The 21,024-nt window shown below is 39.9% G+C and overlaps 2 protein-coding genes across 2 annotated transcripts in view; both read left to right on the top strand.

Annotated features, from left to right (window-relative positions):
• The first annotated feature begins 1,347 nt into the window (after positions 1-1,347).
• On the top strand, positions 1,348-9,551 carry spint1a (serine peptidase inhibitor, Kunitz type 1 a). Its single transcript, XM_085342883.1, has 10 exons — positions 1,348-1,859; positions 2,325-2,482; positions 2,627-2,768; positions 5,165-5,332; positions 6,533-6,574; positions 7,043-7,174; positions 7,287-7,337; positions 7,458-7,628; positions 9,060-9,122; positions 9,324-9,551. Exons 1-10 carry the CDS (start codon positions 1,451-1,453, stop codon positions 9,506-9,508), a joined length of 1,521 nt encoding a protein of 506 aa, XP_085199009.1. The 5' UTR covers positions 1,348-1,450; the 3' UTR covers positions 9,509-9,551.
• Positions 9,552-15,581: 6,030 nt separating this feature from the next.
• Positions 15,582-21,024, top strand: part of LOC146612634 (pleckstrin homology domain-containing family G member 3-like) — a 32,908-nt gene continuing 27,465 nt past the window's right edge. Inside the window, exon 1 of the mRNA XM_085379223.1 lies at positions 15,582-15,776. The gene's annotated coding sequence lies outside the window, so the exon portion shown is untranslated. The remainder of the gene's footprint in view (positions 15,777-21,024) is intronic.

Here is a 21,024-nt window from a genome sequence, read left to right as displayed (position 1 = left end):
GTGAAAATGACACTCAAATGCTGTGACAGCTGCTATGCTCACCAGATCTCAACACAACGAGGTCTCCACAACTTTTCATAACTATCAAGAAAAAAAAATTAGGGTGATCTATCTATCTATCTATCTATCTATCTATCTATCTATATGTATATCTATATATATATCTATAGATATACATATAGATATATATATAGATATAAAACAACAAACAGAAGAAGACGGCCGTAGTGATCGATGTAGCGGTTCCCAATGACAGCAATATCAGGAAGAAGGAACACGAGAAGCTGGAGAAATACCAAGGGCTCAGAGAAGAGCTCGAGAGGATGTGGAGGGTGAAGGTAACGGTGGTCCCCGTGGTAATCGGAGCACTAGGTGCGGTGACTCCCAAGCTAGGCGAGTGGCTCCAGCAGATCCCGGGAACAACATCGGAGATCTCTGTCCAGAAGAGCGCAGTCCTGGGAACAGCTAAGATACTGCGCAGGACCCTCAAGCTCCCAGGCCTCTGGTAGAGGACCCGAGCTTGAGGGATAAACCGCCCGCAGGGGCGTGCTGGGTGTTTTTATAGATAGATAGATAGATAGATAGATAGATAGCGTTAATCCCCTCAATGCAGATCGAGAGACTTCAGTGCGCATGCACGTTAAAACTGGTGGCACGCAGAGTTCTCAAGATCTTATTGTTGGTTTTCGCTTTACATTTCTGATTACTATGAAAGAAGATTTAATAGTATTTTTTCTATATTCATTCATTTTAATATGTGTATTTTCTCTTGTTGCCAACGACTGGTTTATCTGACGGATTTTTAGATTTATCTCATTTACTAATTCATTTTTAAAAATAAAACAGCCGTTTGTATAGCGTTAAAATAAATACGTGTGTTTTGTTTAGTTGTTTTATTGCTGACTGATATTATTTTATTAGATATTATCTACTAATGGAACTTGAAATCAACCCTAAAGGTTGAGGACTGAATGATTGACTGGAGTGTCGCCCGGGTGTTTACAGTGCTGCTTTACACTCACACGCTCGGTCCTCTGTCCCTGTTTTGTTAGGAGAGAGAAGGGAGTGGCGCGGCTCAAGAGTGGAATTTCACTTCCTGTATCTCAGGTGAGTCACCTGGGCTATGTCGTTGACTCCGTGGTTTTTGCCGACATCAAACAGGTTAATCTCTTCTGAGTTTCAGTCTCGTAAAGCGTCAGATCAGTGTGGTAGCACTCAGATACGTCTTGTGGAATATCAGGAAGTTGTTAGTTTAATCAGAGTCGACTGCCGAGGAGGAGAAGTGTTGTTTAGCTTTGAGGCCTAAACTGGTCTCTCTTTTTAGGTTGTTTTTTGTTATAAGTTTTCCCAACTGTGGCTGTTTTTATATTTAAATATTGAACCGATTTCACTTTCACTTCTGGATTTTATTTGCGTCAATTTGCCATCGTGGGACTCTTATTTTAAAATAATGTATTCATTAATTAAAGGACGATCGGGTGCGTGTGCGCTGCTGCTCTTGTTACTTGTTGTAACCACCGCTGGTCAGCAGGTTGGTGAGGAATGCTTGGCCCAATTCGAGAAAGGTCGGGATGACTTTGTGCTCGATGCCGACGGATCTGTGAAAGACGGAGCGACTTTTATTTCGTCGCCGAAACTGTATCGACACAAGGACTGCGTGCAAGCCTGCTGCAAAGATTCCAGGTGCAATGTCGCCTTCATGGAGGAGGGAGAGGAGGGAGGCACGATCAGCTCCTGCTTTCTCTTTGATTGCCTGTACAAACAGAAATACGTTTGCCACTTTGTTGGGAAGAAAGGATACGACAGTTATATCCACAAGAACATTTTTAGCAGGTACCATGTTAATCACCCCGACCCAGGTAAGGCCAAAACTCACAAAAGAATATTTGTCATAGTGTTGTTAGTTATGCCTTTGTGAATATCTGACATGCATACGGACTATAACTGTGGGAACATCCAGTAGTGACATTTCTTTTTTCTAAGGAACCCAACTTCACAACAGACATTATGAGGGTGTCCTGTTTAAATGCTTAAAGGTCATGAATTTGCCAAATTTGTTAGCACACTCCGATAATTAAATCCACTAGTTTTGATTCACCCTTTTTTGTTTTGTTTAATGATAACAAGCATATCTTGTTCTTCATATCTATGGCAGTAATCTTCAGTTTTGCGTGTTCCTACATGCCTGGAAGGGTTAGCATGTTCATCTCTCTTCAGCTTGTTTAGTTGCTTGTACTGTTTTTGTTTTGTTGCTTATTTCTTTTACATTTTCTGTTAAAACTGGTCAAAATGTGATTCCCACCAATCTCACGGTTTCGCTCTAGATACTGATGACCGTCGTCCAGTGGCCGATGGAGGTCCGGGCCAGGTGATCCAGCCTCGTGAAAGCCTGGTACTGAATGGTATGAAAAGCAGAGATGACAAAGGGATTGTGTCCTACAAGTGGAAAATGCTCACCGAATATCTATATGCTGTCTATGAGGTGAGGAGAGTGACAAACCTGAGTTTACCACCATTATTTTAAGACGATGGCATTTATTTATAGGAATATCTGCTATAACTGTATTGATTCCACCTGCTGTTTCACTAAAAAAAACGTGAGACACTGTCTTTATATGCTCTACAGGACATCCAATTTAAAGACCAAATGGTTGTTTCCAACCTGACATCTGGGAAATACAGGTTCCAGCTGACTGTTACGGATACTATCGGCCAGTCGGATTCAACCGAAGTTAAGGTCCTCGTCCTCACTCCTGAGCAGTCTGAGCGTGAGTATCTAGTCTGAAAAAAGATGCTGTTTGAACCTTCAGCATGATTTGAACATACTGGGATTTAAATTATGTGGTGGCTGTGGCTCACGAGGTGGAGCAAGGAATCTACTATTTGAAGGATTGGTGGTTCTATCCCTGACTTCTCCAGTCTGTATGCCAAAGTATCCTCTGGCACGATCACAGTTGGAAGGTTAGATAGAAGGGTTAGGTGTAGAACAAAGGTGCTTATTTCTGTTATTGAGGCTGCTGTATAAAGCACTTTGAATGCTGAAGCAGAAAAGTGATATCTAAGAGTCAGTCCATGTATCTGTTTTTAAGTTTTAAATGGAGAGAGAACCTTACCCTGTAGATCAGAGTCTTCATGACATAAATACCGCGCTGCCAGTCCGAAGCTGGAAATTACATCTCAGCTTGGAGTTGGCCGATATGTTTCATTACTTGATAGACTGGCAGGAGCTATGGTTCAGTTTCAGTTGTAATGAGTCATGTTTTCCTCCGTATCGTATTTGTTGACATTTTCTTTAATGGGGTCAAGACGTCCTAATTCAGATATTTCCCCAAAAAAATAATTTTGTAAATATATGGATTATTTATTTTAATTAATTAATTTTCTGTTGCATCACCCTGACCCTGGAATATTAAACATTTCCAAGCAGCTTGTTTTCAGTTGCTCCTTGAAGTCCTTCCATGTTGGCAGACATGTCACAACATGCTAGAATCATTCCTGTGGACAGAGTGACATGACAACATGAACACAGAGGGATAAAAGCTTGTGTTTTAAAGGGATTACACCCAATTCTAAGACTCTGGGGAAGGAGGGCTGGTAGCAGGAAAATGAACTTTGGAGCACAAGCGACTGGTTTAATATTCTCCTTTTGTGTGAGGGGAAGTAATATCCAGGTCGCTTCTGTTGTAAAATACCACAGTAAGGCGACATGACGCTCTCTGGAGAAAACGGAAGTGAGCAATCTCAATCGGTGTGGTTTTTACTGTTCCCCCGATACCATCACTCCTCCCCCAACTCAGAAGAACCTGTCAGTCTGGTTTCTGCTTAGGCGGCACAAACAAAAAGTCAATGTCCGTAAATGTTAGTGTCCGTACTAATTAAGTCATTTAAAATCTGTTGTTTTTAAAAAATACGTGTGCGCTATAGGGGGTTGTCTTTTGCTTAGTTCTGCATCTGCTGGTTGATTATATAGTGAAGGACAGGAAAAGATTTCTAACCATGCAGTTGGTTCAGTCACCCATTAACAGGTTTAGTGCTGAATAATGTTCAGGAATGCTTTCTGTGGAATATGTGTGATTGTTGCTGAGACTTGCCTTTGTGTCAGTGCCTCGACTCTTGCATGACAATTCTTGCCATTCATGAATGAAGAAATAATACGAGAACTTACTAATTAAAGTACAGCTTATACTTCCAAATGCTACGTTTCCTTTTCCAGTGTAAAAAGAATCTATGATCTTTTGTGTCATTAACCACATTCGCATGATCTGTAGCTCTTTTGTTCTCCACTTCTTTTTTCTGCTCCCTCTTTCTGTCTGGACGGCAGTTTCATAAGTAATTATCTGTCTGCTCTCAAGACAACAAGGAAGCACACGTCAAAGAAAATCTCACCAAATAAAGTATCGCGTATGAGACAGGACAGCTGTCTCATACGATTGATCAGATTGGATTATGGACTTAAAGCAAGTGTCATATTGTTAATTTGCTTCAGAAAGTCATCTGATTAACATTTAAAGCATTGACTAATAGTGAATCATTTTATATTTGTTAATGGGGATCTGTTTTATGATTTCTTTTCAGCTACTTTTCAAGTTGGACTCTTTTAGAGTCATTTTGATGAATTAAATTCCCATATTATCCTTATTTATCTTAACACAGGGCCTTGGCGCAGTATCTTGATTCATCCACTGTTTGACTTATCAGCACAAGTGCTTGGTCTTAAAGGGAAAGGTGCTAATTGCCCTTTAAGCCAACTTTCTTTAATTGGCTGCCCCTGACACAGATAATATTTGAACAGCAGGTGTGTGAGGTTTCTGTCCTCATACCCAGAGCCGAGTGATAAAACATACATGAGGGAAGAGTGAGCGTTTAGAACAACCTGAATCCTTTTGCCTCACAGGGGTTTCTTGCACACACGCTGAGCTCATAGCTTGAAACTCTGGCCGTGTTTAATAGGATCTTAGCAGCATTTATATTACTGAAAATAAGAAAAAGCACAATTTGTTTCCTCTTAAAGTCACAAAGAAATGGCCTTTTGATAAGCTGTTGACAGGTTTCATATTTTCAAGTGAACACATACAGGCTGTGAAGTTACTAGTGAAATTTAATGTGTGGTGGAGTAAGTTAGCTGTGATTCAAAGGTAATCCTTTTTATTTTGTGTCCCATCAGACCACTGTATGGCTCCGAAGAAGGCTGGACCGTGTCGTGGCTCTTTCCCTCGGTGGCATTACAATGGCGCCGAAGAAAAGTGTGAGGAGTTCTTATTTGGGGGCTGTAGGGAGAATCTCAACAACTATCTCACTGAGGGCGAGTGCGTTAAGGCCTGCCACGGTTCAGGTACCTGTGATCAATGCTTTTATTCTTCTGTTTGTTGTTTTTCATTTAAATGACTGACAGATCATTAATATGTGTGTGTGTCAATTCACTGAAGGGGTTTACATTACAGATTATAAGAGGATATATATATATCTAGAGAACAAACTGTAACTGCTTGCCCTGGTATACATCTTTTACATTTTCAAGCCCTGTTTTAGAGCATTCCCTTCAATTTAAAACAAGTGTTTTTGCCACTAAGTGTCAGGTTCAGGTCTAAGCTTTCGTTTGAGTAGTTACATCAGCACAGACAGAACTGTGTCAGAGATCCAGCCCTTTGAGCACACAGAGCCCAGAGCTGCGAGACTTTGGCTTTGTTTCATTCTCCAAATAGCTCCTGCTGTGAGAGGTAATCACGTGAGCCTGCAAGTGAAGATGAACTATTATTATTATTTTTTAAATAAAGGAAAAATCAAGTAGAGACTTCAAAGCCAATATCAAGGCTTGTTCCAAAAAATGCCGGTGAACACGATTCTAATGGATAAGTGCAAAGTCCTTTGTATGGTAAAGAAAATGTACACTTATCTCTGCACAACAAATCAAGACTGCTCTCCAGAGTAGGTGTAAATGTCTCCTCAGGTGCATTAACAGAAAACATAGAAGTAGTAGTAATACAATACAAAATATATTAATTGATTATTTAAAAACATTTGAAAAATTGAAAACATCCCCCCAGGTGTTATACTGTCTGATCGCCCAAGGGACAAAATACCTCCTCAGCCTCTCTGCTGAGTGATTCTGAGATAGCAGACTATTGCTGAAAGTTGTCGTCTTTCTGCCTGAAGAGGTGAAATGTCACCGTCAGGACACGTCAGTGACCTGATCTAAAAGCTCGGTGTAATTCTCCAAGATTCTCAGATACAGTTGTTTCGGTCTGGATTTAAATCTACTCAAATTTAAGATGGGAATTAACTGTACCGGTACTTTTGTTTCAATTCCACTGTAATAATTGTTTTTAAGATTTTACTTCTTTTTTTATGGCTTCACTGATAGTTTGTAATTAAAAGAAATGAACATTTCTTCTCCTTAAGATTATCAAACCCCTTTTTATTTGAGGAAAATCTCAATACTAACGACTTTCTGTAGCTTACTCCCTGGTAAAAAAAAATAATTAACAAATCATTTTCATTTAATCATAATCTCCTTTTGTTTTATTTCTTTCAGTAAAAGGATCTGGTAGAAGTTTACCAATTCATGAAAATCAAGGTAGGTAAATGATGGTCGCGGAACAAAAGACTAGAAGCCTCATGTGCACAACTGGAAATGCATGTCTACTTTTTCTACTCTGTATGTTTTTCTTGGTCACCTCAGTGTTGCTCTCACAGTCTCTGATGCCAAGCTGAATGGTTCCTAATGAGGGACTGGCTAACATGTAAAAGTGATTTATTTACTTTTACAAATGTATTTGTACTGACACATAGTTTCATATTTACACAATTACGAAACACCATCAGAATTCCCTTGAAGCTGTGTTTCTGGCCATTTGACAAAAACCTGTTCTCACAACCAAAACTATGTAAATTTATGGCCTGACTGCTAAGTTCACCACAACTCTAGGTGATAGTTGTCTGATGGTTCATTAGCTATTGGATATAATTAGTTATCTAGGGCAAATATCTATCTAGGCCATAGAGCAGTACAAATGACACTTTCCCTTATGTTTGTGTGTCACAGCAGAAAAATGTGGTGCTCCGTGTAATGCGACACAATTCACCTGTGCTAATGGTTGCTGTTTGGATCCTGCACTCGAGTGTGACTCAACACCACAGTGTACCGACGGCTCTGATGAGCAGAACTGCGACGAGTGTGAGCAATAACTAACGGGCTTGTGGGATGACAAATGGGGCTTTGATAGCACTCTGATAAAATGTTTCTTGAAAGTCATGCTAACTGGTGTTGTCTCCTGTGTGGTCGTCAGTGAAAGACAACTTTGAGATTCTGCGGCAGATTCCAGTCAATGTAAAAAAAGGTGATTGGAGCTTCTAAGCCATTCTCTAGAGTTTATTTGTTATATAATTAGCTATTTCTAAATGTAGCACAGGCTGGTATTATCTATGTAACCTTAGTGGTGGTTTATTGAAATTCACAGCACACTGCACAGAAACTCCCGACCCAGGAAACTGCAGGGACAGTATGACTAAGTGGTACTACCAACCCATCGAACGGAAGTGTTTGCGCTTCAACTACGGTGGCTGCGGAGGAAATGATAACAAGTTTGAGAATGAGGAGGCCTGTCAAGACTATTGTCGTGGTGTCACAGGTAGGGTTTTATTTTTATATATTTATAGTACACATAATCCCAGACTTCATATATGATAGTACAATTTCCTATTCATGCCATTTTTATGCTACATGAGTTTAAATGGTTCTTTGTTTTCCTCGGGTTTAGTTTGGGCGCCTTTGTTAGAGGTGACATTTCACACCTGTTCTGATGGAGCAGTTCACAGCTCTCACAATGAACTGTAAACAAGGTGAACTGTAAATGAATTATTTTCCAGTAGGTTTAACTTCTTTATCAAATAAATTCTACCACGAACCCACAAAAGATAGAAGCCAGCTCCACAGTGGACCTCGCGTTATCTTTTATCTCACCGTTGAGCCTTTGTGGACCATAAAAAGCCCTGATAAACTTCCTGTATATTATTGCCCAGCTGCTGCCAACAACTAGCTAGTGATCATTTGGTGAGGAAAAAGGCCAACTAAATATTGTTTCAGGTGAAAACAACTAAATGCCAACTCTGCTACATGATTGTTGGGTCTGTAAATATGGAACTGTTTGTATAATGACAAACTGGCGTTACCATATGGTCCAAAAAATGTTTATGCATTTATTGCTGGAGGTGATGATAACCAGTACTGAAACCTTGGGCCATGCATTATTGCACATAATTTGAATACGGCTGAATGAGACTCATGAACCGTATGAATTATAGCCGAGTCGCACGGTGACACACAAATATTAGCTCGTTGCCAGATTAGTAAAAAGATGCTAACATACAGAGAAGCAGTAAAATGTAATTCATTCTGTCTTTACTGTCAAAGTGTTTGGCCAAAGGAAATCTGCAAGTTAATATTAAGTTATTTCCATCATTGCTTCATGCTAAAGAGTAACAGGTTGCTTGGTTTTACTGTTTAGATCAGTGGTGTCAAGCATATGGTCCGGGGGCCAAAATTGGCCCTGTAACGACACCCCTGAGGTTTTTTTGTTTGTTTGTTTGTTTTTACAGCGATTTCACAGTAAAATAAAAATGACATTTTATGTGAACAAGTTTACAGAAAACTATATATTTTTTAATTACAAGACAATCAGGGCAATAAAATATCAGAACTTTACCTGTAATTTCACATAGTTTCGCTGGTCAGGTCTAGCCCACTGAGATCAAAGTGGGCTGTATGTGGCCCACGATTGAAAATGACTGACATCCCTGGTTTAAATGAATGAATTATTGATTGAAATTGATAGTTATTTGTTAGTGTTTATGTGGCATTTGGGGTATTATAAATAGGTTTGGATCTATATGCTCCACACTTCAGAACTCCTTTACTAACTTGTGTTACAATTTCAAGAGTTTACCAACAATTTCCAACTTCAGCAGTGGTTTTACACCTGCTCTTTCCTCTAAAAGATTGTTTTTAATATTAAAGGAACTTTTTTTATTTTTTTAATGACATACTGCTTTTTGTTTTTCAGAAAATGATGTATATTTAAGAGAAAGACAAGAGAGCGAAACCAGTGAGAGTGACAGCCAAACAGGTATATTACCCTTTATTTTTATCTATGCCTGTACCAAAGGAAAATAATTTCTTGCCCGTTGAGGTTTAAATACCCATCCTACCACTTTTACATCAAGAGCATTACTCTTCACCCTCTTTTCAAGCTCAGATCTTATATGACCAAAAATGTAATGCTGTAATTGTCTGTAATTGTAATGCTTATTTTAATTCATTTTAACAGCCATTTTAGCGTTAGCTATCGTGTTGGGTGTGGCTATTGTCATCGTTCTAGCCATCCTGGTGTACCACTTCCTAAAGGGAAGGAAGTCCCAGCACCGTCGTCTGCCTGCCAGTAATGCAACGTACACCACGATGGAGCCGAGCAGAGACGCTCTGGTCTACAATAGCACCACCAAACCCATCTGATCGATGAGAAAAGAAAGGCTGGTGTTTGGTTGAGGTTGCGAGTTGGAGATGTATGTTTTTAAAGGTAATGTACAGCCAAGGATGTCTTGGACGTCATCAGTGATGAAATGTGAGGTTTCATTTGATTTTTTTTTTTTTTTTTTTTTGAGTTGTTGGATAGCAGTTTGTGCAGGCTGATAGGAAAGTACTTTTAATTCTTTGAAAGTAGATTTCCACAGGACATGATCAATTTTAACCATACCCACCCCCCCAAAAAAGGTTCTCTACATGTTCATCGTTGCATTAAATTATGTTATAGCTCCGTGTGGACAGTTAAATTATTAAAGTCTACATTCTTATCAGGCCCAAACTGGCCTCTTTCTACAAAGTAATGTTCTTGATTTTGTTTTGTTTTTTTACAACTGAAATCTGGGAAATTTGGCGGTTATGTAATGTCAGTGATGTTTTAACGCCACTGACATTACATAACTGCCACTGCGGTTGCTTTAATGCCGCCTTCTTTACTCTGTCCAATTTTCTTTGTATTGTGTTTTACAAACTATTGTTACATACTCCCATGGATTTCATATGAATAGTTAATGCTATAAATATTCTTAGAATTTCAGAAGGTAACGCTTTACCCTGAAGTTTCTGGGTTGATCATTTTTAAATATTTGTTTTTAGAAAAAGCATCATATATTATCAATTCCTTATTCACGCTTTAATAAATACACTTGCAGTTAATTATTCAGCATAAAATGTACATATTTGCTTGATCGTGATGTTCTTCCTTAATAAAAATATTAACTCACTTTTATTTGAGAAATCTTTGTCATGCAAAACACATCGGCTGTCTCGTTTGAACACGTTTCAGTTTTCATTTAGTCAGCTCTTGCAACACTGTCTTGTGTAATGTGCCGCACGCTTTGATTTGGGGTTTTTTTGTTAGTGAAATTAGTATTTCAGACTTCTGACGCTGCTGCCTGTCTGTGCATGTGCAGCTGGGATGATTAATAAATTAGATTTTTGATTTTTTTTTTTTAATATACTTTATGATTGGATCTTTTATTGGTTTTTATAGATTTACCATGTTGCTTATCTGGGCTCTGCGTGTGTATCTTCAGGTATGTGTTTGTGGTAATACACACTAGCTTTCTAAGACACCCTTGGAGAGCATGACACACTTCCTGGTGACTGTGTGTGGAGTTATTTGTTAAATAAGTTTTTGTCTCACCTTCAGGTGGTTAAAAGTCACAGGTAATACAGTTTATAAACCTTATAAAAGTACCTGAGTTGTTGAAATCTGTACAGTAATATCACAATGTAGCCTAGACTGTAGACATTTTGAAGAGCATTAAATATGCTTTTGCTGTTTTGGGTTTAGGTGCAAATGTATTTTTGTTGTGTTTGGTTACTTGTCTGGTCTATACTTTGCACGACTTGGCTCACATTAGCAATGATTGAGGCTGAAATGAGTCAAACCACTTCGGCTAATGTCTGTTTAAGCAGTTTCAGAAAATGAACCACATCCTGTCAACTTCACTGGCATGATGCAACACTTTCTCCACACTTTAACAACATAAAGTGTGATATAATGGCACATCGGGAAACTAATGACATGGGTTCAACATTTTACCAACGTCATTCCAAAATGGATTCTATTCATTTTTCACCTCTTCAATGCACAACACACCAAAATGGAAAGAAAAAAATGCTAGAAATTCTTGCTAATTTATTAAAAATAATAAACCAAAAATAAAACATGTAAATGAGTATTCACAGCACACAGATACGCTTGTAAAGTTCTGGATAGGAAGTCATATTAATGATTATTGTCATTTATTTACAAGATATAAAATTTTTAAGTCCTGATAACCTAATTTTGTGTTCAGATATAGGGTTAGCACATAAGGCTATGCAAAGTGGAGGTGGTTTATCTTTCTGCTGACCTCTGCTGGCTTCTAGGTGATCTGCTAGTTGAAAGAAGAAGTGCTGAAACCTGTGAGGTGAGAGCAATGAGATCTAAGTGATCATGTCAGTTTATTTCAAATAAAATGTTAAAATCTCTTACACCGGCAAATTTGTATTATACTGTTTTTAAACAACGCATCATAGGCAATTTATATACTGACTAGGGTGACCAGTTGTCTGTCTTTATGAAGGACTGCAGAGCATTTTTATAAAAATAAGGCTTTTATTGCCCAACAGGGAAACTTGTAACTCACCATAAAGTCACAGGCTCTGCAAATTTCTGTGAATAGGATCAAAACCATCACAAAGCAAATTAAGTGAGAATATTATTTTCAGTTTTGCACAGTACGGTACGTTGCTGTGCAAAGGTTTTGAACCACCCCTCATTTTGTGATATTTCCCTAGAGAAATGGGAAATAGATGCAGCAATTTGTTGAAATATCCATACATGGAACTATAGTAAGTAACTAAGGGAAAAACAGAGTTTGTACAATTCTAACACGTTTGAAAGTGAATATTTGGTATGCCCAACTGTATTATTCAACACAGCGTGAACTGCAACACCACTGGCTGAAATGGAGACTGGGTCAACTGAAGTGCTGGATGCATCTCTCAGGCACCATCAGTAGCACAGGAACAGAGCAGGAGGGAGCGAGAAAGAGAGCCAGGGGCAACAACAAGCGACAACATCGTCACATTACAGGGAGTGCAGAATTATTAGGCAAATGAGTATTTTGTCCACATCATCCTCTTCATGCATGTTGTCTCACTCCAAGCTGTATAGGCTCGAAAGCCTACTACCAATTAAGCATATTAGGTGATGTGCATCTCTGTAATGAGAAGGGGTGTGGTCTAATGACATCAACACCCTATATCAGGTGTGCATAATTATTAGGCAACGTCCTTTCCTTTGGCAAAATGGGTCAAAAGAAGGACTTGACAGGCTCAGAAAAGTCAAAAATAGTGAGATATCTTGCAGAGGGATGCAGCAGTCTCAAAATTGCAAAGCTTCTGAAGCGTGATCATCGAACAATCGAGCGTTTCATTCAAAATAGTCAACAGGGTCGCAAGAAGCGTGTGGAAAAACCAAGGCGCCAAATAACTGCCCATGAACTGAGAAAAGTCAAGCGTGCAGCTGCCAAGATGCCACTTGCCACCAGTTTGGCCATATTTCAGAGCTGCAACATCACTGGAGTGCCCAAAAGCACAAGGTGTGCAATACTCAGAGACATGGCCAAGGTAAGAAAGGCTGAAAGACGACCACCACTGAACAAGACACACAAGCTGAAACGTCAAGACTGGGCCAAGAAATATCTCAAGACTGGTTTTTCTAAGGTTTTATGGACTGATGAAATGAGAGTGAGTCTTGATGGGCCAGATGGATGGGCCCGTGGCTGGATTGGTAAAGGGCAGAGAGCTCCAGTCCCACTCAGACGCCAGCAAGGTGGAGGTGGAGTACTGGTTTGGGCTGGTATCATCAAAGATGAGCTTGTGGGGCCTTTTCGGGTTGAGGATGGAGTCAAGCTCAACTCCCAGTCCTACTGCCAGTTTCTGGAAGACACCTTCTTCAAGCAGTGGTACAGGAAGAAGTCTGCATCCTTCAAGAAAAACATGATTTTCATGCAGGACAATGCTCCATCACACGCGTCCAAGTACTCCACAGCGTGGCTGCAAGAAAGGGTATAAAAGAAGAAGAACTAATGACATGGCCTCCTTGTTCACCTGATCTGAACCCCATTGAGAACCTGTGGTCCATCATCAAATGTGAGCTTTACAAGGAGGGAAAACAGTACACCTCTCTGAACAGTGTCTGGGAGGCTGTGGTTGCTGCTGCACGCAATGTTGATGGTGAACAGATCAAAACACTGACAGAATCCATGGATGGCAGGCTTTTGAGTGTCCTTGCAAAGAAAGGTGGCTATATTGGTCGCTGATTTGTTTTTGTTTTGTTTTTGAATGTCAGAAATGTATATTTGTGAGTGTGGAGATGTTATATTGGTTTCACTGGTAAAAATAAATCATTGAAATGGGTATATATTTGTTTTTTGTTAAGTTGCCTAATAATTATGCACAGTAATAGTCACCTGCACACACAGATATCCCCCTAAAATAGCTCAAACTAAAAACAAACTAAAAACTACTTCCAAAAACATTCAGCTTTGATATTAATGAGTTTTTTGGGTTCATTGAGAACATGGTTGTTGTTCAATAATAACATTATTCCTCAAAAATACAACTTGCCTAATAATTCTGCACTCCCTGTAGAAAGGTATAGCAAAGAAAATGAGTAACACCAAGAAAAGAAGCAAAATCTGGAACCATTTCCACCATCTCTTTTTAGTGAGCTGAGCCAAAAGAGCCGGTTTTCTAGAAAGAGCCAGAATCCCATCACTAGTGCTGTGTACGTTGCTGGATGCATCCAAAGAAAAACGTTGAAAGCCCATCAGAAAGCTTTAAAAAATAAGTGAAAGTCTGACTTCTTGGAACAAAATATAAAGAAAGGACTAATTTATGTGCCTGTCATTTGGCTAAAAATGTTTAAAATTCTACCATCTTTGGATGCATCCTTAATGAAACATGCTATAATTACCTGCTCTGTCTGAAATACTGAAATCACTTATTTGCAAGACTATTAACATGCCATTAAACGAGATAATTAAAACAATCTTCATCTTCCTTTTATAATCCTTGTATATGTGTGTGTGTGTGTGTGTGTGTGTGTGTGTGTGAGAGAGAGAGAGTGAGTGAATGGTAAATGACAAATGACACACATTCAGTTTTCACTGCCCCATAGGTAGCTTGTAGTTATCTGGTCACTGTTAGAAGCCGATGCAATGATTTATAACAAGCTCCCAGCAGATGGCGATATTGGCCTTTCTAATTTTTAACTTTAAAATCACCAATTCAACCAATTTCAGCCACGTTTTGTAGATGGGTGGGAGTATGTCAAGTTCATTAAGTTAATTAAGGTGTGTGGGACAGTAAAAGCTGACTTTTCCCATCGTGTTGACTCCTTCTGTAAAGTGGAAAGCATGCTGTCTCCAGCCTTCTGCGGTGATGGTGACATTATTTTCAGGAGGACAGGAGAGAGGGGGTCGCGCAAAGCAATAGCGCACATAAATTAGCACCCACCCAATACACTCACTGACACCATCTTTTGTGAAGTCCCCATTTCAGATGACCTGACCCTCGTAAAAGTTATTGGCGGGGGTGTCTTTCTCAAGCTTTTGCTTTGCATACATATTCCGTGGGTGGGAGTAAAGATGATTTTATATATTTATTTGTTTATTTATTGTTAAAGGACCCAACATTTTGTTTAAAGAAACATATATACTATGTAGTCCAGATGTCTTTATGTGGGAACACATCTGACACCCACCAAGCATTACAGCATGTCAAAAACAGGCGTTCCTGTGCTGCGTTCGCGTCCTCCTCGTAAATATTACGTCTTCTGGGTATGTACACTTCATGCGCTCCTTGTTTCAGGGGCACCACCGTCGGGGGGCCCACTGGTGGTGGTGGTGGTGGGTGTGTGTGGGTGGGGGTTGTCTGCCAAGACTGTCCTATGTTGATAATAATTTTAATAATTATAATTATTTTCAGTGATATCAACTTTAACTTTAATATTAGGAAATTAACTAGGCATATAATTATTTTTCTTTCATTCTTGTTTGCCATATTTTTCAAGTAACGGATATTTGACAACAGCATAATAAAACTGGAAATTCTGTGTTTGGTGTGCCGCCGCAATATTTTTAGTCAACTCCACATAACCACCGCAATGAAAATATTCTGGAGGCACGCCTGTCTTGTTGTTGAATACTCGAGAGACGGACTTATATATAAGCAATTTTTTCACTTTGAGCTATTGTGCTACGTCTGTTTTGATTGTTGTTAGTGAGTTACAATTGTGAATTAAAACAACGAAGTAAACTACACCCCATAAAAACAGCAGTTATTCTGCGACATACACTGCTAATCCTGTTTAAAGGTAAAATAGCAGGGGGTGTAATGCAATCAGCATCCTAAGCCATGCTGACTTACAATTAGTGGGGTGGCATGGACCCATAAGCGCCATTTCCGATAGACATTGAAAGCGCCATCAGTTCTTTGCAGTTCTTCAAAGATGCAGCCGTTTAGTTCTCGGACGCAGTACGAGCTGATAACCTGCAGTTGGGATGTGTGTGTCTGAGCTGCATGTACCACGTGAAGAGAGTAAACTAACGGATTAACCTGATATTTTCAGCCAGAAACCACAGAAGAAAAAGGGGTTTACTGAGGATTGTAGTCGCTGGAAGGAGAGAAGTTGGCGAATTGGGTACGTGGGCTACTTTTGATAACTTCACCAAATCTTAGCTAACTTAACGTTAGCTTTGGAAAGACACACTGCGTGGTTTATTTTATTGTTCGGTGGTTGCAGAGGGTAAAATAATAAAGTAATTGTCTTTGTGAAGCACGTCTCGAGCTGACAAATATTCAGTTTCAGTAAAGACAAATGACCGAAACCGCCAGAGCGTTACAAAACATCTGCATGCCAATCTGTTCTCCGTGTATATTATGACAGAGATGAGCTGTGGAGTTGGTTACTCATAACGCGTTTCTTATCAAGAACCTCTTCGTCTTTAACTTTACATGAATTGCAGTTTCTGTTTAATATAATTTCACAGGACCTGAGGTGGGCACGAGTTTCAGTCAGATAAGTTCTGTTTGTCTTTGACGCAAAACCCTCTCCGTTCAATGAACTTTGGTCAGCTGCTGCAGTCTGTATTTTTTTTTCTCATTACAGACATTTTCCACTTTACCACGCTTATCCTGTGAGAAAAACTAGTCCTCCCTCTGCAGCTGAATCACTTGCCGTTTCCTCTTTCCTCGCACCCAATTTCCACCCCTACAGAGCGCATACTTGGCCCCAACCATCCTAATTGTTTCTTCTAATGAGCGCCCCAGAGAGACACAGGGAAGTTTTAAATGGTAGTTTAATGACTCGTCCCCACCAGCTGCTGAAGAATAAGAATGGGGCAAAAATCAATCAATTACCGCTGAAAAGTTCAATCTTCTGCCTCTTTGACCTCACTTGACCTTTCAGACAATAACGAAGCAACTTTATTCCACTTAAATGTTGCCTCAGTGCGATGAACAGCACTCTCCCTTTAAGGTGGTCCAGACAGGAAACTGCCCAAGTGTGTCTTGGATCTGAGCTGGCCTCTAAATCCTTCTACCAGAGTCTTGGTATGCTGCAGCTGTGATAAAATTACCAGAGCTGCAGATCCAAGGCTGGATTCATCTATATAGAGGCCTTATTCTTTCTTTTGAGAGTCTCAGAAATCCCCATCTTTATTATTTAGCCATTCGTTGCTCATTTGATGCTGTTCTTAGCATTTTTTATATTGTCCTGAATTGCCTTAGCTCCTTTTTTCCCTCTAAATTTCAGCTTAGATTAGACTGCAAGAATTAAAAGTTGTCTTTAAACAGAGACAGCATTGTGTTTACTAGAAAGGGGAGACTTGAGTGCCACAAGAGATTTGGTATTCTAGACACCCAAGGGAGGTTGTCGTTGCAGTACTGACAAGCCTTCAAGAAGGCCCAATGAACCATTTGGCTTGCAAAAGAAGTGTAATGTACCTTTAAACGTGCACACTGCAGTTCTATTTGAAGACTTGTCTAATTTTACTCCTCAGTCCGGTCCTCTCCCTTCCAAACACTGCAGGACATTATGGAGGACTGCCTTCCCTCTGGTTGTCTACCGTTTATAATTTTACAGAACTTGAAGTCTTCACTTGTCATTTGCACATTAAGCTGGCCGTTTCCAGCCTCGCAGGCCAGGTATGCATTCTACAGTTATAGGTCTCAGGTGGGGAAGTGAAAATCGCTCATTCTCCTTTTCCACCACATTGGGAAACAATTATTCTCCCATTAAAGGCTATTTTTGCTAAATTGTACGCAGACCATATGGGCACAACTCTGTGGGTGTTCATTGAGATGGGTCACTTATCACCTCACTTAAGCCTCACGCTCACAAATGCAACAGAGTTAAAAGTAAGAGGCTGGGGGAAGGTTAGGGCAGCGTCTTTTTGTAAAGGTTGTGGATTTGATTGAGACAAACAGCGACCATTGGGGTGTATTGTTTTCTCCGGTGAATGAAAAGCTGGTCTTAAAAGTCTTAAAGCCTGTGTGTCAGGGGGCAAACTGCAGAAATAATGTGGGAAAGGGGGCACTCACATAAAGGCTATTTTTCAAGCGGTATTTTCTACAAGGATGGACTGGGTAAGAGAGGTCGTGCTAGATAAATATGGCACCCATGCTGGAATAATAAAGAGTCTGTCTCGGTTACCTCATAGAATCCCGGGCCGTTCCAGGTCAGATTTTTATTCGTTCTGAGCGTAAACATCCGTCCTGCCTAATGATAAAGAAATAAAGAAAATCCACCCCACCGTGACTGAGTAAAGACATCCCGAGGGGAACTTGTCATATTTTCACTTTCCCGTGGCCCGTGTTTGGGTACACGTTTTGTTCACCGTGATGCAAAAGAGAAGTACTGCAAGAATTCTCTATTTATAGTTCCTCCTCCCATCAACTTGTTCTGCACCATGGGAAATTAATTTGTGTTGTTAATTGTCTCACAAAAGCCCAATTAAGGTCCCTTTTTTCATTCTGAATCCGACTTGTGCGTCATCATTTGGTAGTAGGACAACCTGTGCATGGAAGCTTTCTTTGGGGAGTGTTTTAAAAGCAGATGCAATCAAATAGTTGGCAGTATGATGTCATCTTCCTTGTATATGCCTGGAGAGACAGAGAAAGTGGCACATATCCCCAAGAGGAGAAGTATTGTTTTTCTCTGATTTCCTCTGTAGACATGTTCTTCAGTCTCACTTCCACATAACATCCACGAACGAAAAAAAGCTCCAGATAGATCGCTATCAGCCCCTGGGGACTTTCCTATAACATATCAAACCAGAGATGTTGATTCAAGGTACACATTTGTCTGCGTGTTTTCAGACCGCGCTGATGACATTTCCTATTTAGTTGCACAAGTACTGCATGTTTGCCAGCATCTGTTCCCCTTAAATGTCAGTTTGTTTTGCTTAAAGAAAGGAATTTGGGTTCTTGCTGCCGATCATGCGGATCACTGTAAAGCCTGCCGTTTAGAGGAACATTTCTTCAGACCAGTTTATCAGCTGGTCTAAAGAAATGATCCATTGCAGGTTTTTCTTTTAATAACTGTCAGCCTGGCTCTTGTGGCATCTGTCTTCAATTAAGGGGCAAGTTGCAAATTCCCATATGGGAGGTTCATGCTGCGGTTAGGGCAGTCATCAGCTGTGGGAACCAAATGTTCTCCATTTGTGTGAAATGACAACTAGTTCAAGCACAGGTGGTCAGTTTGGCATGAATGTTGGGCGTGTGTTTCATGTTTTTGTTAAGACTCAAAATTTGTCCACTGTCCCTCCCTAGGAAAACAAGGATTTGCCATATGTCAGCTAATGTAGGTAAAAGTTAATGAGTTCCAATTGATGATACTGTCCAGATGTTCTAAGATTAAGTTACAGTGTCCTGTTAGGCATCTTAAAACTTACAATCCCAAGCCACTGTTCTACAGCTACAAGCAGCCTTTGATAAGACATTTTTAAGACCCAGACGTCTGCACTGTATCTAGGTTTGAGCCCATTATTCCCAGTCTAGCCTCTGATTGACAAAAGACAGATTAACATAGTTTTGGTCTGGTCATTTGGCAAGGTTAGCTCAGAGGTCATAGTAGGTGGGATTATCAGAGGATTTTATTAGTTCACTGGTCAATGGGAAAAGTTCAAAGCCTGTTTCTCAGCATCAGTACTGCGTTTTTGTATATTAACCCAGCACTTGAAAATCAATTGGCCGAGCTTAGTCAAAGGTCAAATTTATTGAGTTTTTGCAGCGTTTGATACCAGTTGTGCAAGGCAACACAATAGAACTCATATGTTGGTTGGATGTCACTTTCTTATCTCAGGAATATTAAAAATAATTATATTAAGTATTTTTACAATGTTTTATTTAAATATTCATTTTAATCATTTTATGTTAACAATAAAAACTGGTGTTGCTTGTTAATTTCAGAATGCATTTACATCTGTACTTGCTAGCTACAGTTTTCTTACCTTTTGTTGCAGAACCTACATGGTGTAAATTAATGAGATATTGTAAAGCCATGCATTAGTCTTTATCGTGTACTGTGTGCATGCATTCTTGCATCTGTGTTTTCCTGCCATTGCAAAAGACATTGTGTAAAAGTGCTACCAGTGGTGCAACACTGCACAGGATATCTTTAGGTAATTAAGTAAACGTAAAACAAAACCTACATTTAACTTTTTAAAGGAGGATTTTTTTCTCATTACGTACTTGTCCTAGTTCATTCTGGGATTCTTAAATAATAATAAGAATTATGTGTCATAATTTTTGTTGTGGCTTTTTTTGGGGGGGTCCCAAACAGTCTTTACTTTATGCCAGCCAGTGGACCCCACAATGTGGCAGTGATCTTAATAGATCGAGCTCAGTGACTTTTCTTTTTACATTCCTGCACATCTTAATTGGTGAACCTCCTGGCAGCGGGCTCTGTTGGGCCTCGGCTGGCTTGGCTGTCAACTCTGCACAGTGGCCAGCAGATGAACTACGAACAATGCCCATCCTAATCCCTGAAGAATTCCTATTCCTCTGATCTAGCTGGACCAAGAATGTGATGCTTAAAAGGCCGGAGGCTCACCAGGAATCACAGAGAGACAAGTTCTCATGCACCGTGTTAATTTGCTGTAACGAGACCGAGAGGCAGCGATGTGAGAAACTGGCAGCACAGTGGCTCTGGAAAGGACATGGCTCATTATTAAGAACACAGCAGCCTGGCATAAGGGATAAAGGACAAATATTTACCACCAAGGGAGAACCTGTAATCTCACTAGACGGTTATATTTGTAATAAAAGATTATTCTGATTTGATGTGTTCTGTTTACAAGAGGTCGACAATCAGACGAAAGGCGAGGTGGCTAAAATCTCCTTTTTCCATACAGCGGATGAACCGAGACTCCACACCAGTGTCTGATAAAATGGTTTGAACTGTGAAATATGCAAATGCTCCAGTGGAATCCAAGAATAAAAACATGGTGCTGAAAATGAGCATAATGAGTCCACTTTAAGGATGTGGAATCAATACTCATAGCACTCGAATCCTGTAGCGTTAACTTAGTTGTGGCGAGCTGTCTTATGTCCATGTTCAGTGGGTTCTTACACTATTTAGCATGAGCTCCTGATCCTCTGCATACCAAAACCTTTGCCGCCACTTTGCATTATCCAGGGGCTAACATGAGCCAACACAGCTGTAAGCAGGGAATGGAAAATTTCTGTGTTTTATTCAGTAGTAGCTCAGTAAGCTGTGTCTAGTCAAGATTGAAGAGCCACGTGACACAAGAATGACTCTGTAAAGAAACAAAGCATTTTTCACAATTACAGCTCAGTCCAGTGAATCGAATTAATATTACGCTTTGTCTTGCTGTGAAATGCCTCTATTCTCTTTTGACCCTTCACATTTTCTCTTGTGTGCACCA

Source organism: Diplotaxodon limnothrissa, linkage group LG19 (assembly GCF_057381915.1).
Source record: "Diplotaxodon limnothrissa isolate DT_005_m linkage group LG19, D_limnothrissa_male_GT1.1, whole genome shotgun sequence".
In the NCBI taxonomy this organism is placed as follows: Eukaryota; Metazoa; Chordata; class Actinopteri; order Cichliformes; family Cichlidae; genus Diplotaxodon; species Diplotaxodon limnothrissa.
Note: the sequence above shows the minus strand (reverse complement) of the source record. Positions and strands in the feature narration are given on the sequence as shown.